Here is a 14,317-nt window from a genome sequence, read left to right on the forward strand (position 1 = left end):
TCCCCAGAAGAAGCTACAATGATGTTCTGCTGAGCTGTGGTGGCCTCATGGAGGGGGCCATCGACTAGCACACTGCTGCTAACCACTAAAACATTCTCCCTCTCCTCATAATAACTTTTTGCTTTCCTTGACAGTGAATGTGCTACTGCTAGTTTACCCATTTAATTATAGATCCACTAGGATAAATACAATAAAGTTTATCTCTCACCAAATAGAATATTTACGAAGACATCACAATATAACTATAGACACATTACTTTGTCTTTGTGTGTGTGTGTGTGTGTGTGTGTGTGTGTGTGTGTGTGTGTGTGTGTGTGTGTGTGTGTGTGTGTGTGTGTGTGTGTGTGTGTGTGTGTGTGTGTGTGTGTGTGTGACTGTGTCTGTGTCTGTGTCTGTGTCTGTGTCTGTGTCTGTGTCTTTGTCTGTCTGCTCTGTCTTCTCGATCCCCAGTGAGTCGTGGAAGATGGCTGCTTATACTGAGCCAGGATTCTCTGGAGGTTTCTTCCTGTTAAAAGGGAGTTTTCCTCTCCACTGTCGCTGCATGCTTGCTTAGTAGTGACTTGATGCAATTTGCTGGGTTCCTTATATAGGAAACATTATTTCTGATTGGCTTAATGAACTGTGAATTGGAATTTTTATTGTGTGAAGTGCCTTGAGACGACTCTTGTCGTGATTTGGCGCTATATAAATAAACTTGAATTGAATTGAATTACAGTCAGTCTTTCACCCATTCACACACTGGTGGTTAGAGGCTCCATTTTAACCACTGCTGCCTAGGGGCACACTGAGAGAAAAGAGGCTGCAACACAACCGGTCCCTCTGACCACCACCAGTAGGCAAGCATGGGAGAAGTGTCTTGCCCAAGGACACAAAGAATAGGATGGATGGATGGGGAGACTGAACCAGCAACCCACCAGTTTCAGAATAACCACCCAACTTTTGAGCCTCTATTGCCCAGTTGAATGAGCCTGGAAAACCTCACTAGGTGCCTTGAGACGACTCTTGTCGTGATTTGGCGCTATATAAATAAACTTGAATTGAATTGAATTGAATTGAAAAGTGCAACAAATGCTGTTGCCTAGCAGATCGAGAGGGCGGAGTCGCGAACAAATATATACACACATAAGCTCACAACGACATTGTGACATCATATGGTACCAGCTAACGTTCTAGGGTACCTCTTAGCCAATAGCGATGGCAGATTTAAATTCAAATGCAGTGCAGAATTTTTACCTGACAACGGCACAACAATGACAGTTTTAAGCAGAAAATAAAAATGTCACTAAAATGCACTAAAGTGCAAAACTAATGACTACACGTGTCTGCAGCACGATTAGACACGCATTTATATAGTTTATCAGAAAAAAAAGTTGATTTGGGGGTGACTTGCTCTTTAACTTTTGCTTTTGTAACTTTCCAGAGAGCAAAAATACAACGCCAGCATCTAACTTAACTCTGAAAGCCTACACAGTTGTACACAACAAAATGTCACCTTACCGCTGAATTCCATCTGCGAGAGGTCAGAGAACTGGTTGATTCCGTACCTGGCAGACTGTGGCTCTGTAGAAAATGAGTTCAGGTATAGGTGTCGCAATGTAGCATTCTGCAATAACACATGCAACTCATCAGAAAAGGTGCCATTAACCGGAAAGCTGGATATAAAAGAGCAGCTTCTCATCAAATTAAGTGATGATGATATTATTATTGTTGATGTTGTTATTCATCAAATAAGGGAATACAAATCTAAGTATATAGGTTAAATAAATAAACTAAGAAATAATGTACAATCAAAAATGATTCCTTAAAATAGCTTTAATAATATCTATTAAAATCTTGCACTGTTTTTTTTGTTTGTTTTTGCCAGCTTTGACCTACATGATAAAACATGAATGACCTACTTACTAAATTAGTAATAAGGAAAAAATATATAAACACCTTTTCAACTTCTGATGTGTAAGAAGCGTTTCTGAACAAATAAAAAATAAATAAATAAATGTTCAAACTACATTCTGAAGTATCAACTCCTCAAGGAAATTGTTATTAATAACAAAAATAGTAACAGTGGACAAATGTTCTGGTTTGCTTTTGTTTGCGGGAAACAAATGTGGGTAAAATATAAACACATTTTCATTTAAAAAACGTGTCGTTGAAGAAGTAATAATTATGTAATCTGTAGTAGTACGCATTTTAATTTCATTTTCCGCTTTGGCATAACTTCCGTGGTGGACTTTCATGTTGTGTTGCGACTTTTTGCCTATTGTTGACCCTTCTGAATCTGGGCCACCGTATAAATTAGACACCGACCCTTTATGGTTCTCGAGTCACTCGGGCAGCTTTTGGCATCTCTTACCTGAAAATAAAGACGACGACGGATAAGTTCCTCGCTGTCGACTTCATATAAGCGGTGAAACTTTTTCCTGAACGAGTGGAAATGAGCAGCAGCGGAGGTGTTAACCTTTGCGTGAGTTTCACCAGCGCGGGACAGGGCAGAGGCAGCGGCTGAAACGGCTATGAGCAGATGCCAACCCCCCATCAGGCGAAGAAATGTTAGTTCCATAACATACTGAAGCAGATCCAGGAAGCAGACATGTTTAATGTTTGCGGAAAAGGTGCCGAAGGACCTAGTGCGCATGCGCCTTCTGGCGCCCTGAAAGTTCAAAAGAAAAATAATTTAAAAAAAATCAATAATTATCCTCTATTCACGGATGTTGTGTCTTAAGTTATTCAATGCAGGGACGAATTTTTGATTTCAGAAGTGGGGGGGACACAGCAGGCTTGTGCGGATTTGGGGTGGGGGGTGTTATGTAAAGACCCCTTGACACGTCACGTGCCCATCTCAATAATTTTTCCATCCTCTATATATATATATATATATATATATATATATATATATATATATATATATATCAAAGTTAAAAAATGTACAACTCTATTATTATTTTTATTTATTATCATTATTGAAGTGCAGTTTTGGCTGTTGACAATGGATAGGCCATTGTATTTATTGTTTTGGGTCTTTTTTATTGTTTTTGGTGCAACATTTTCTAACAGGGAGTGAGATTCCTTTTTTATTCAATTTTTGTTTGTTATTTTTATTCATTTAGAAGTTCTGGTTCTGGACATTTCAATGTTAAATGAAGGTTTATTTGTTGCATTTTAAAGGGTGTACTTGCATTATTATGATATATTAACATTATATTAGTAGTTATTTTGGTCTAGATAATGTTGACAATATCGTTTATCATCAACAATTTGTTGGACAAAATATCGTCCAGCAAAATGTGTTACATTCCCAGGCCTAGTCAAAAGTATAAAAATTATTTATACATAAACGGTCCCTCCTGAGATCTGGCCGTTTGTTCATTTGCTGTGTTAGAGGACATGCTGAACTAATGTTTTACACATGATCATCACCCTAACATTTGAGTGTATAAAAACATATTAAATATGTTTTTTCCCTTAAAAGTGTTTAAACAGTTGTTGCATTTCAACACACAAAAAATAAATGGAAAAAATAAGATAAATCTAATGAAAAGTGTACATCTTTGACATTAAGCTTAAAAAAATCTGTTGACGATGATGATACTGTTCATTTTTCAGAGCTTTTTAATGTGAACATATACATTGCAATAGATAAGTTTACAATAAAGTTAAATGATAAAAGTTTTGAAGTTACACTTCTACTACTACTACTACTAGTAATAATAATTATGATGATAATAGTAATAATAAAAAAATAATAATTATAATAATATGAATAAATTGTGTCTGAGGAGTCAGTTATGTGGAGGAGATGAGTTTGTAAAAGTTAGTTTTGAGTATGTTTGTGAAGGAGGAGGTGAGTCTGAGCTTAATGCAGGTCTGTCACATGTTCCAACTTACGTTTTGACTTTGAAAGGAGTCTCTTATATCCACTTTTCGTTTTCTTGACATGCTGCCTCCTGGCTGTGCCTAACTACCAAAGACTCACAAATGAACACTTATTCAAATGTTATGTAATGGAAGCTGAGCTGAGCTCTGATATTACACAGCGTCTAGTTGACGATGTGACTCAGTACCGGTGTTCCCTAGCGGCTCCAAACTAGCAAAACAACGTGAGCACGTTCTGACTGTTTACAACTTGAGTGACAGCAGCAACAGCCAATAAAACGTTAGCAAGTATCAGCAGAGCCAATAGATTAGCTTTTGGGCGGGTCTAATAGTAAACCGGTTTCCGTTTCGGTCCTAGTGCTCAACCAAATCCATTTAATGGAGCGTAACATTGTTTTTGGACGGAAAAAAGTGCAGGGGACCAAAACTGCCTTTTGAAAAAGTGGGGGGGACATGTCCCACCCGTCCCCCCCCAAAATTACGTCCCAGATTCAATGTTACTCGATTTAGAGGACTTGTGTTCATTGTTTCACTTTTTTGATGTTTTATTTTTGTTTCCTATTATTATTTCCAGATGTTTTACTATCAAATACAGTCTAACTTAATAGATTCATAATCTAGTTCACTATGCAGTAACGTTAATGTGTGTGTGTGTGTGTGTGTGTGTGTGTGTGTGTGTGTGTGTGTGTGTGTGTGTGTGTGTGCGCGCGTGCGTGTGTGTGTGTGTGTGTGTGTGCGTGCGTGTGTGGCGTGCAGTGACGCATGGGTAGCATATGTTGTATCCATAATTTATTCCTATTATAAGTTAGACTGTTATGTTTGTGACAGAAACAGGTATGCGAGTTTGACATTTATGTAGCTTCTGACCACCCACACCCACATACAGAGTGTAATAGCATCAGTATCTAGTCCCAGGCACAGCAGCAGCTGCAGAACACAGGTTCTTTTTCCAGCCTGCACCTTGTCGGGACCAGCCAACCAGTGAGTGCAGTGGGAGCAAAAGTATAGGCAACTGTTGAACTTTTTTGGAGTGGCATCTGATCCAGCCTTCATCATAACCAAAGCTCTTTAGCAGCATGCCAGAGGAGATGTCAGACCCGTCAGCGGATCTCACCAACAAGCCTTTCGCAGTCCAGTTGTCCAATGTTTATCTCAGCATCTTGGCGCTGTTCTGCTTCAAGCTCTTTGTTAAGATTTCTCTCAACTTGCTAACATACTTCTATATAGTTTGTGGGAACCGTAAAGAAGCAGCCCGGATATCTGCAGAGTTCTACGACTATGGTCAACAACACAGTAAGTACTCAGGAGTGAAATATATTTAAAAGCCCATATGTTGTTCTTTTTTCAGTATTTTGTTGTTTTCTGTGTGAAGTGAAGCATATAAAAATGTTTACTGAAACACTTGAGTCTTTTGAATACACCATTACACACTTGACCACAGCTGTGTAAGGTCAAATGTAAGTTTATTCAGGTGTCAAGCACACACACGGACACCCACACTCACGTCATTGTTTACACACATGGTTTCTGTATTTACAGACGAGCTATTCATACTGCATGCCTAATCCAGTTAGTAGAAAATCCATTAATTGTATTTCCACTTGTACTCAAATGCCAAAATGAATGCGAACCCGCTTTTGTGTTATTTCATGCTTAATAGCCACTTATAAATCATGAAGTGTACATTCAATTTGAAATGAAGTCTCCATCAGCCCCGGCAGCTCTCATGTATTAATAGAACACAGTCATGATATGATTCACGTCCCTCCCCCACCCTGCCCTAGTTTCCATTCCCAGCTATGCGGTGCACCCTGTCACACGCTCTCAGCAACCAAAACAACACTCCACATTTTCAGGCACTAGCAGTTCGAAGACACATTGTGGGGCAAGAGAGACATGACAACAGCATAGTCTGCAGCTATCATTCAAAGGGAATACTAATTAGCTAAACTCAAGATATTAGTCACGGTCCTGTTGATACGGTCTTCCTTGGTAGAAGAAGGCTGTTTGATGTTTCTAGCTGCTTTTTTTATGTCTGGATTTCAAATTAATGTCAGTCTAGGAAAATAGGCTGCATGAATAACAAAAAGGCATGGCTTCCCTAGGAAATGTGTTTGTTATCTATATTTCAGCTGATTATTATCTATGATTTATTAGTAAAATGGAGGCGGGAGATGATGATGATGATGATGATGATGATGATGATGATGATGATGATGATGATGATGATGATAACGTGTGGAACGCATCAGCTGTTATTCTGGACATTGACTCAGGTGTGCTTGATGGGTGGTGGGGGGTTTGTTTAGAATAACACTTTTATTTTTATTTTTGGTGAATTTCTATGTAATTAGAGTTAGCTATTGGTTTCAATCTATTGCTAAACTTAAAGCATAATTTCTCACCTAACTGCAGAAATCGTTGAGACTAAAGAGTTATTTCCCATGCAGTGCATAATTTAAGTTTATTATGCTGCTTTCCCTCAGAATAACAGAATCAGGTAAAATAGGAGCTGGTACTAAATTCATATTCTCGTCACAGGATCCTGGGCAGACCGCTCTCCCCTCCATGACGCTGCCTGTCAGGGCCGCCTCCTGGCCCTGAGGACCCTCATTTTACAGGTGAAGAGAACACAATCCCCTGGAGAGTAATGCATGTCGCCTTATCTGCACACACAGAGCCTTTTGTTGCCACCTCTTGAGCTGTTAAATTGCATTCAGTACCTTTGGAGATTCTGCCTGATAAAGAGATGAAGGAGTTGACGAAGTAGGGATTTCTTCTTCCTGCCGCTCCATTTGTCTAAAGGTAGCTTCTTGTCGCAGGTTACCTTTATTTCTAATTTAGGTCAAAATTACAATTGGTTTCAAAAGCAAAGTGTTGTTTAAATGAAGCATCAACAAGAACTAAATGGTTAATGTTGTGCTAGATATATGTCTACTTACAGTTACTTCTTTTTTATTTGCTTCAACTGTCATATTTAAGTGCCTCAGATCAGCAAACAAATTTCATTATCAGACAAAATAACCTAAATAAATACATATTGCAGTTTAGGCTTTCATTCTAAGAAAAAACGCTTTCCTAACCACCCTGGCCCTGCGTGAGAAGGTAATTGCTCCAAAACCTATTAACAGGTTGTAACATCATTGGCTGCAAAAACAATCAGATGCTGGCAGTAACTAGTAATGAGTCTCCAGCATTGCTGTGGAGTAATTCTGGCACACTGTTCTTTGCAGCATTGTTTTATTTTAACCGCATCGGAGAGTTTTCCAGTTTGAATGTCCTATTTTTAAAAAAAATCTAGTAAAAATTGGAATTTGTGGTTCCATCGAATACAGCAAGTGTAGACCCTGTAATAGTGAAGCAGAGCATCACACTGTTGGAATGTTCTTTTGATGGGGGTGTACACTTTCCAAAAAGTGTGATTTTCTGTCTCAGCAGGATGTTACTACAATCAGATCATCAAGACTGTTTGCTTGTTGATTCTTTGTGTTTTGGCCAGCAGAGGACATGGCCTTGGAACTCTCCTATAGATGCCAGTTTTTCTCTGACTTCAGTTTTTTGATCCATAAAATCTGCCCTTTCGGGGGTTTTAGCTGTTTTTAATTTTTTTTAGATATTTTAGTCCTTTTGATGCTGCCATACAGCTTCTATTGAAACACGTCTTCTTCAGGCAGGGGCAGTAATCATGCTGGGATGTGTCTAGTTAACATGAAATCAGCGTTCTCATTGATGTATAATTTAACCACAGGCGGAGAGACTTTTCCTCAAAAGACTGGTTGGCTTGTACTTTTTAAAGTTTTTTTTTCTGATTGTATATTGGTCTGATGTTGGATTAGTTTGCCAATATAAAACATCAATGAGTAACAAAAAGCATAAAGTGAATCTTTGGGGGGCCTTTATCACAATACTGTAAACGTCATTTTGTATGTTAAACTTTTGAATAATCAGTTAATAAATATTCCTCAGCCTGTTTCCCAGTGATTTGTCTAGGTTTATGCTATTCATAAAAAATACTTGACAATTCTGATCTAAATGCATCTTCTGTTTCTGATGGTTAATAATAATAATAATAATAATGCATTTAATTTATAGGCGCCTTTCAAGACCCAAGGTCACCTCACAAAACATGATAAAACTTACACACAAATAAGAATAAAATCATGTAAACAATAAAATTACTAAAAGTATGCTGTAAATGTCAGAGTAAAGAGTTTGTGGGCTAGAGAGTGTAAGCCAGGTTGAATAGGTGAGTTTTGAGTTTGGATTTGAATGAGAGGAGGGTGTCAGTGTTTCGGATGTCAGGAGGAAGTGAGTTCCAGAGCCGAGGAGCAGAGCGACTGAAAGCTCTGTTTCCAACGGTGGTGAGACGAGCAGGAGGAACCACAAGGTGGATGGCAGAGGAAGACCTGAGTGAGCGAGATGGGACAGCAACATGGATGAGATCGGAGAGGTAAGGAGGGGCGAGACAGTGGATACATTTGTATGTGAGAAGCAGGATTTTGAATGAGATTCTGCGTTCAATAGGCAGCCAGTGGAGATGCTGAAGAACAGGGCTGATGTGATCTCTATAGGGGGTACGAGTGATGATCCGTGCAGCAACATTTTGGAGGAGTAGGAGCCGATGGAGGGATTTATGGGGGAGACCAAAAAGAAGAGAGTTACAGTAGTCAGTCCTAGAAGTGACTAGGCTGTGTACGAGGATGGCTGTAGCATGAGGAGTGAGAGAGGGACGGAGTCGGTTGATATTGCGTAAATGAAAGTAGGCTGAGCGAATGATGTTATTGATGTGGGCTTTGAGTGCTGTCAAGGATGACTCCAAGACTCTTTACATGGGGAGAAGGAAGGATGGAGGAATTATCTATGTTAATTGATATGCTGGGGGATATGTTCAGCGTGGAGGGTTTGCCTATGCGTAGAATTTCGGTTTTATTGCTGTTGAGTTTCAGGAAGTTTGAAGAGAACCATGATTTTATCTCAAGGAGACAGCTGGATAGGGAGACTGGGGGGAAGATAGCATCGGGTTGAGAGGAGATATAGATTTGAGTGTCATCTGCATAGAAGTGGAAATTTATCTTGTATTTGCGAAAGATATGGCCAAGTGGAAGAATGTAGATGATAAATAAGAGAGGTCCAAGGACAGAGCCCTGGGGAACACCGGCAGAAACAGCAACAGGGTGAGAAGAAAAGGATTTTAATTGAACAGACTGAAATCGGCCAGTGAGATAGGAGGAGAACCAGGCGAGAGCAGTATGAGTGATACCGAGGGAAGCTAGCCGGTTAAGAAGGGTTGAGTGAGAGATGGTGTCGAAAGCTGAACTAAGATCAAGAAGGATGAGTAGAGAAAGAAAACCGGAGTTGAGGAGTAGAGGGAGGTGGAGTGTACAGTCGGTAAAGACGACTCTCCTTGCCCTGCCTCCAACATGCCTCCATCTAAAAAGGCTAGGTTATCCAGAGTTATCTCTGTAGTTATGCTGCTATAGGCTTAGACTGCTGGAGGATACACTGACCACTTCCCACACTTGACTACTTTCTTCTACAATTTGCTCTTTAACTGTACTATTTTCTGCAATTTCATCTGTTAACTTTATTTTCTCTCTAAGTGTTTTTCTCCCCAGAAGAAGCTACAATGGTGTTCTGCTGAGCTGTGGTGGCCTCATGGAGGGGGCCATCGTCTAGCACACTGCTGCTAACCACTTAAACATTCTCCCTCTCCTGATAATAACACTTTACTCTCGTTGACATGGAATGTGCTACTACTAGTTTACCTGTTTAATTATAGATCCACTAGAATAAATGCAATAAAGTTTATCTCTCACTAAATAGAGTATTTACTAAGAAATCACAATGTAACCATAGAAACACTACTTGGTATATGTTGTGTGTGTGTGTGTGTGTGTGTGTGTGTGTGTGTGTGTGTGTGTGTGTGTGTGTGTGTGTGTGTGTGTGTGTGTGTGTGTGTGTGTGAGGTTTCTTCCTGTTCAATCAATGAAAATTCAATCGAAAATGTATTTATATAGCACTTTTCATACAAATGAAGCAACTCAAAGTGCTTTACATATAAAAAATGACCCCATAAAACCTATGTTCCATCCCTTTCTCACCCATATAAAAGCGAGTAAAAAAGCAGCCCATTTCCCAGGTACACACACGCGCGTACGCATAGCACATAAATCAACAAAAGTAAACACTTGGCTGAGTTCAGATGGATCAGGTAATGAACGACACGTCATCTGCCTCTACAGCAGCAGTTCCACGGCAGTTAAAAGGGAGTTTTCCTCTCCACTGTTGTTGCATGCTATCTTAGTATGAGGATTGCTGTAAAGTGTGTAAATGCTATTTGCTGGGTTCTTTATATAGGTAACTTTTTACTGATGAACTGACCTGTATTGGAATGTTTACTGTGTGAAGTGCCTTGAGACAACTCTTGTCGTGATTTGGCGCTATATAAATAAACTTGAATTGAATTGACTTGTTTCACCTCCACCTGCTTTAGTGCTTAAAGTTGAATTTAGCTCAAAGAAAATGACATCGTTGAGATGTTTGCAACAAATGCAGTAAAAGCTGCAATTTCCGCTTTGCTTGCGGTGCTCACAGATGGAGGACTGTAGGCAAAGCCAATGACGCCTTGCTGTAAGTCAGTCAGAGATGTGACAAAGCAGTGACAGCATTAGAGTTTCACATGGTAATTGGTTGGCTCTGTGCCAGCTTCCAGTTTGATCTTCAGTTGATTAAGTAGGCTTATTAATTGCTGCTGTTGAAACATGGCTTTGCAGTTCTGCTTGCAAAAGACTTAAAACCCTGACTGAGGATGATGGGTTTGTTTAGTGGAGATGAGCAACAGTAATGTTCTTGTAATTCCTGCTTTTCTAACCAGCAGAGGTCGATAAAGGGCATCTGTTGTTTGACGTCTTTAATGCTCCCTGCATTTTGTTTCCAGGGTCACAGCGTGAATGTTATGACCATAGATCATGTGACACCCCTTCACGAGACCTGTCTTGGCAACCATGTTGCTTGTGCCAGAGCTCTCATTGATGCAGGAGCAAATGTAAGTCACATTCTGGCCTGAAGATTTTTATTTTTACTGTTGTGAAGGTCAAATATAATTTTCATGGATGGAAAACTCTAGGAGGGATAACAAATGAGCAAAGTAGCACTCTCCATCTACACAGAGATTACATTGTTGGTTCTCTTCAGTTGTTCCCCCTGGCTGTTGCTATTAGTCAACTTGCATAGTTAAACAAAAGCTAAAAATAACATTAACGAAGAGCACGATTTTACAGGTCAATGCTTCCACAATTGATGGAGTCACCCCTCTGTTCAATGCCTGTGCAGTGGGCAGTGTGGCATGCACTGAAATCCTTTTGGAAAATGGAGCAAAACCCCAGAGTCTTGTCCACCAACCCTCACCCATACATGAAGCAACCAGCAAAGGTAAAACAAGACTAAATATATTGTGCACTTCAAGGTGAGCCTTTAGCTAGTGCCAGAGTCCAAATTTTTCTTTAGAAGGTCATGAATTATGTTGCAGTACATCATTGTTTTAAAAAAAAAAATCTAATTCTGAGGCTTTGGCAACATCAACATTTCATATTTTCCCAAATCAATATTGTCCTATTAATAACTTAATACGATCTTTTGACCTGCATTTGTGTCATTAGCTTTGCTACAATGCCCTTTCAGGGTGAAGAACAGCTTTAAAAATAAATCCTAACGTGACCCGTGGACAGCTTGGAGAATTATCTCACATTGTCACTTACTGATTGCCGTCTCCATGCTCCATTACTTTCAGGTCATTATGGCTGTGTGGAGGCTCTGGTAACTTGGGGGGCTGATGTGGACATGGACATTCCTCACCTGGGAACAGCGCTTTACACTGCCTGCATTTGCCAAGAGCTGGAGTGTGCCAGGAAGCTTTTGAGGGAAGGTCAGCTCGCAGCACTGTGTGGGTCTTTGCATTCCCGTTATTTTTGTTCAAATGCATGGACAAAAGTAAGAAAACGACAACTACACAAACACTCTTATCTGTACGATTATAAAAAATATTAAAGCCTCTCAACAAAAGCTTGGATCGGACATTGTGAAATATCTTTCTGTCTGCTGATAAGTAACAATCAAATAAGACATTTATGAAGAAAAAAAAAGCTGGTTTGATAATTTCTTGATTGATTTTGCTTTTCCAACCAAACAAGTTATACAATGAAAGCAGAACACATGTTGCCACCTGATTGAACCCAAAATCTGTGAACTGTAATCAGTCTTAAACTTTTTCTCTTTGATTAAACGTGAGAAGTTAATAAAATTTCAAGGTTGATGAAAATAATTTATTTGAAAGATGAAAAAAAGATGCGTTGGTTGTAACTATAAAACCAAGTATCTTCGGGACTGAAACGTATTTACTGGATAAGAAAATAATATGGCAGGAGAATCTCGTCTCTGCTTTTTGCGGATGATGTGGTCCTCCTAGCTTCATCCAGCTCTGACCTTCAGCTCTTGCTGGGTAGGTTCGCGGCCGAATGTGAAGCGGCTGGGATGAGGATCAGCACCTCCAAATCTGAGACCATGGTTCTCGACCGGAAAAGGGTGGCTTGCCAACTCTGGGTCAGGAGAGAGGTCCTACCTCAAGTGGAGGAGTTTAAGTATCTCGGGGTCTTGTTCACGAGTGAGGGTAGGAGGGATCGGGAGATCGACAGGCGGATTGGTTCGGCGTCTGCAGTGATGCGGACGCTGAGCCGATCTGTCGTGGGGAAGAGGGAGCTGAGCCAGAAAGCCAGGCTCTCGATTTACCGGTCGATCTACGTCCCAATCTTCACCTATGGTCATGAGCTTTGGGTAATGACCGAAAGAACGAGATCGCGGATACAAGCGGCCGAAATGAGTTTCCTCCGTAGGGTGGCCGGGCTCAGCCTTAGAGATAGGGTGAGGAGCTCGGACATTCGGGAGGGACTCGGAGTAGAACCGCTGCTCCTCCGGATCGAAAGGAGCCAGTTGAGGTGGTTTGGGCATCTGGTCAGGATGCCTCCTGGACGCCTCCCTGGGGAGGTGTTTCGGGCATGTCCTGCCGGCAGAAGGCCCCCGGGTCGACCCAGGACACGTTGGAAAGGTTACATCTCCAATCTGGTCCGGGAACGCCTTGGGGTCCTGCCGGAGGAGCTGGTGGACAAGGCCGGGGAGAGGACGGCCTGGAGCTCCCTAATTGGGATGCTGCCCCCGCGACCCGGACCCGGATAAGCGGAGGAAGACGAAGACGAAGACAAAGACGAAGAAAATAAAAGCTGTGCATGACATTGGATGTTTCTAGAATTGATAATGAAACTGAGTTTTGTGCAGGTGCAAACGTGCAGAAAGGCAGATCCCTGGATTCACCTTTACACGCAGCAGCAGAAAAAGACTGCACAGCGGTGGCGAAGCTGCTGCTGGACTTTGGTGCAGACATTAATGCCAGAAACACTGAGTTCCAGAGGCCAGTAGATGTAGCTCCACCCAGCAGTCTAACAGAGGGCTTTCTGCTGCTTTATGAAGGTATCAGTTCACTCTGCTGGGATGTATATGCTACATCTAAACTCTCCAATTCAGATTGCAATTGAAAAGATAGACAATTTTAGATTTGTTTCTCATATCTTGGTTAAAGTTCTCATTACTTTTGTATGGTTTGAATCTGTCTTTCTTCACAGCTACACCACGATTCCTGAGCCAGTTGTGTCGGAATTGCATCAGAAACTGCGTTGGCCGTGACAGACTCCACCTGCTTTCACATCTCCCCCTCCCCAACAGGATAAAGAACTACTTGCAGTATCAGTGACTTGCAGAACCAATAAACAATGCACCTAAATGGAATTTGAAAGTCAAATTTATCTCACTGAAAATACATATCAACACCACAACCCCATTTTTACCTGTAGTATTAGGCTAAATGCAGTCAGAGTGATTCATTTCATTTAGCTACAGCAGAAACAGAGTAGCTGGCAGTATGCAGCTGCACAGAGCTGCTCTGAATCTCATTCAATTCAATTCAATTCAAAAATACTTTATTAATCCCAGAGGGAAATTGATTGCTGTAGTAGCTCAGGATAATAATAATAATCAAGTCATCAAAGAGTTATTGTATATTACAATGGCTGTTGGCAGGAAGGATCTCCAGTAGCGGTCAGTGTTGCAGCGAAACTGAAGAAGCCTCTGACTGAAGACACTCTTCCGTTGTCGGAAAGTCTTGTGAAGAGAATGCTCAGGGTTGTCCATCATTTTCTTGGTTCTCTGGAGAATCCTTCTTTGCATTATCTCCTCCAGTGGTTCCACAGTCGTCCCCAGAACAGAACCAGCCTTTTTTATTAGGCTGTTGAGCCTTTTCAGGTCTCTGCTTCTGATGCTGCTACCCCAACAGACGATGGCTGAAGAGATGACACTCTCAACAACAGACTTGTAGAAGATCTGCAGCATCTTGCTACAGACA

The 14,317-nt window shown here is 40.9% G+C and overlaps 2 protein-coding genes across 6 annotated transcripts in view; one reads left to right on the top strand and one right to left on the bottom strand.

Annotated features, from left to right (window-relative positions):
* ctso (cathepsin O) overlaps positions 1-2,647 on the bottom strand; it is a 16,708-nt gene extending 14,061 nt beyond the window's left edge. Inside the window, exons 1-2 of the mRNA XM_015950640.2 lie at positions 2,351-2,647; positions 1,498-1,603 (exon numbers count right to left, since the gene is read on the bottom strand). Of these exons, the coding sequence (XP_015806126.1) occupies positions 1,498-1,603; positions 2,351-2,632 (388 nt within the window). The 5' untranslated portion in view covers positions 2,633-2,647. The remainder of the gene's footprint in view (positions 1-1,497; positions 1,604-2,350) is intronic.
* asb5a (ankyrin repeat and SOCS box containing 5a) overlaps positions 1-13,704 on the top strand; it is a 23,239-nt gene extending 9,535 nt beyond the window's left edge. The window contains exons 1-8 of one of the 5 annotated variants that reach the window (XM_054739284.2): positions 5,171-5,922; positions 6,028-6,146; positions 6,412-6,491; positions 10,808-10,915; positions 11,151-11,301; positions 11,660-11,812; positions 13,198-13,389; positions 13,542-13,704. In XM_054739284.2, coding sequence (XP_054595259.1) covers positions 6,032-6,146; positions 6,412-6,491; positions 10,808-10,915; positions 11,151-11,301; positions 11,660-11,812; positions 13,198-13,389; positions 13,542-13,669 — 927 coding nt within the window. In that variant the 5' untranslated portion in view covers positions 5,171-5,922; positions 6,028-6,031 and the 3' untranslated portion in view covers positions 13,670-13,704. The other 4 variants (XM_054739280.2, XM_054739281.2, XM_054739282.2 and 1 more) reach the window with 4 other exon arrangements.
* Positions 13,705-14,317: the final 613 nt, after the last annotated feature.

Source organism: Nothobranchius furzeri, chromosome 1 (assembly GCF_043380555.1).
Source record: "Nothobranchius furzeri strain GRZ-AD chromosome 1, NfurGRZ-RIMD1, whole genome shotgun sequence".
Lineage (NCBI taxonomy): Eukaryota > Metazoa > Chordata > Actinopteri > Cyprinodontiformes > Nothobranchiidae > Nothobranchius > Nothobranchius furzeri.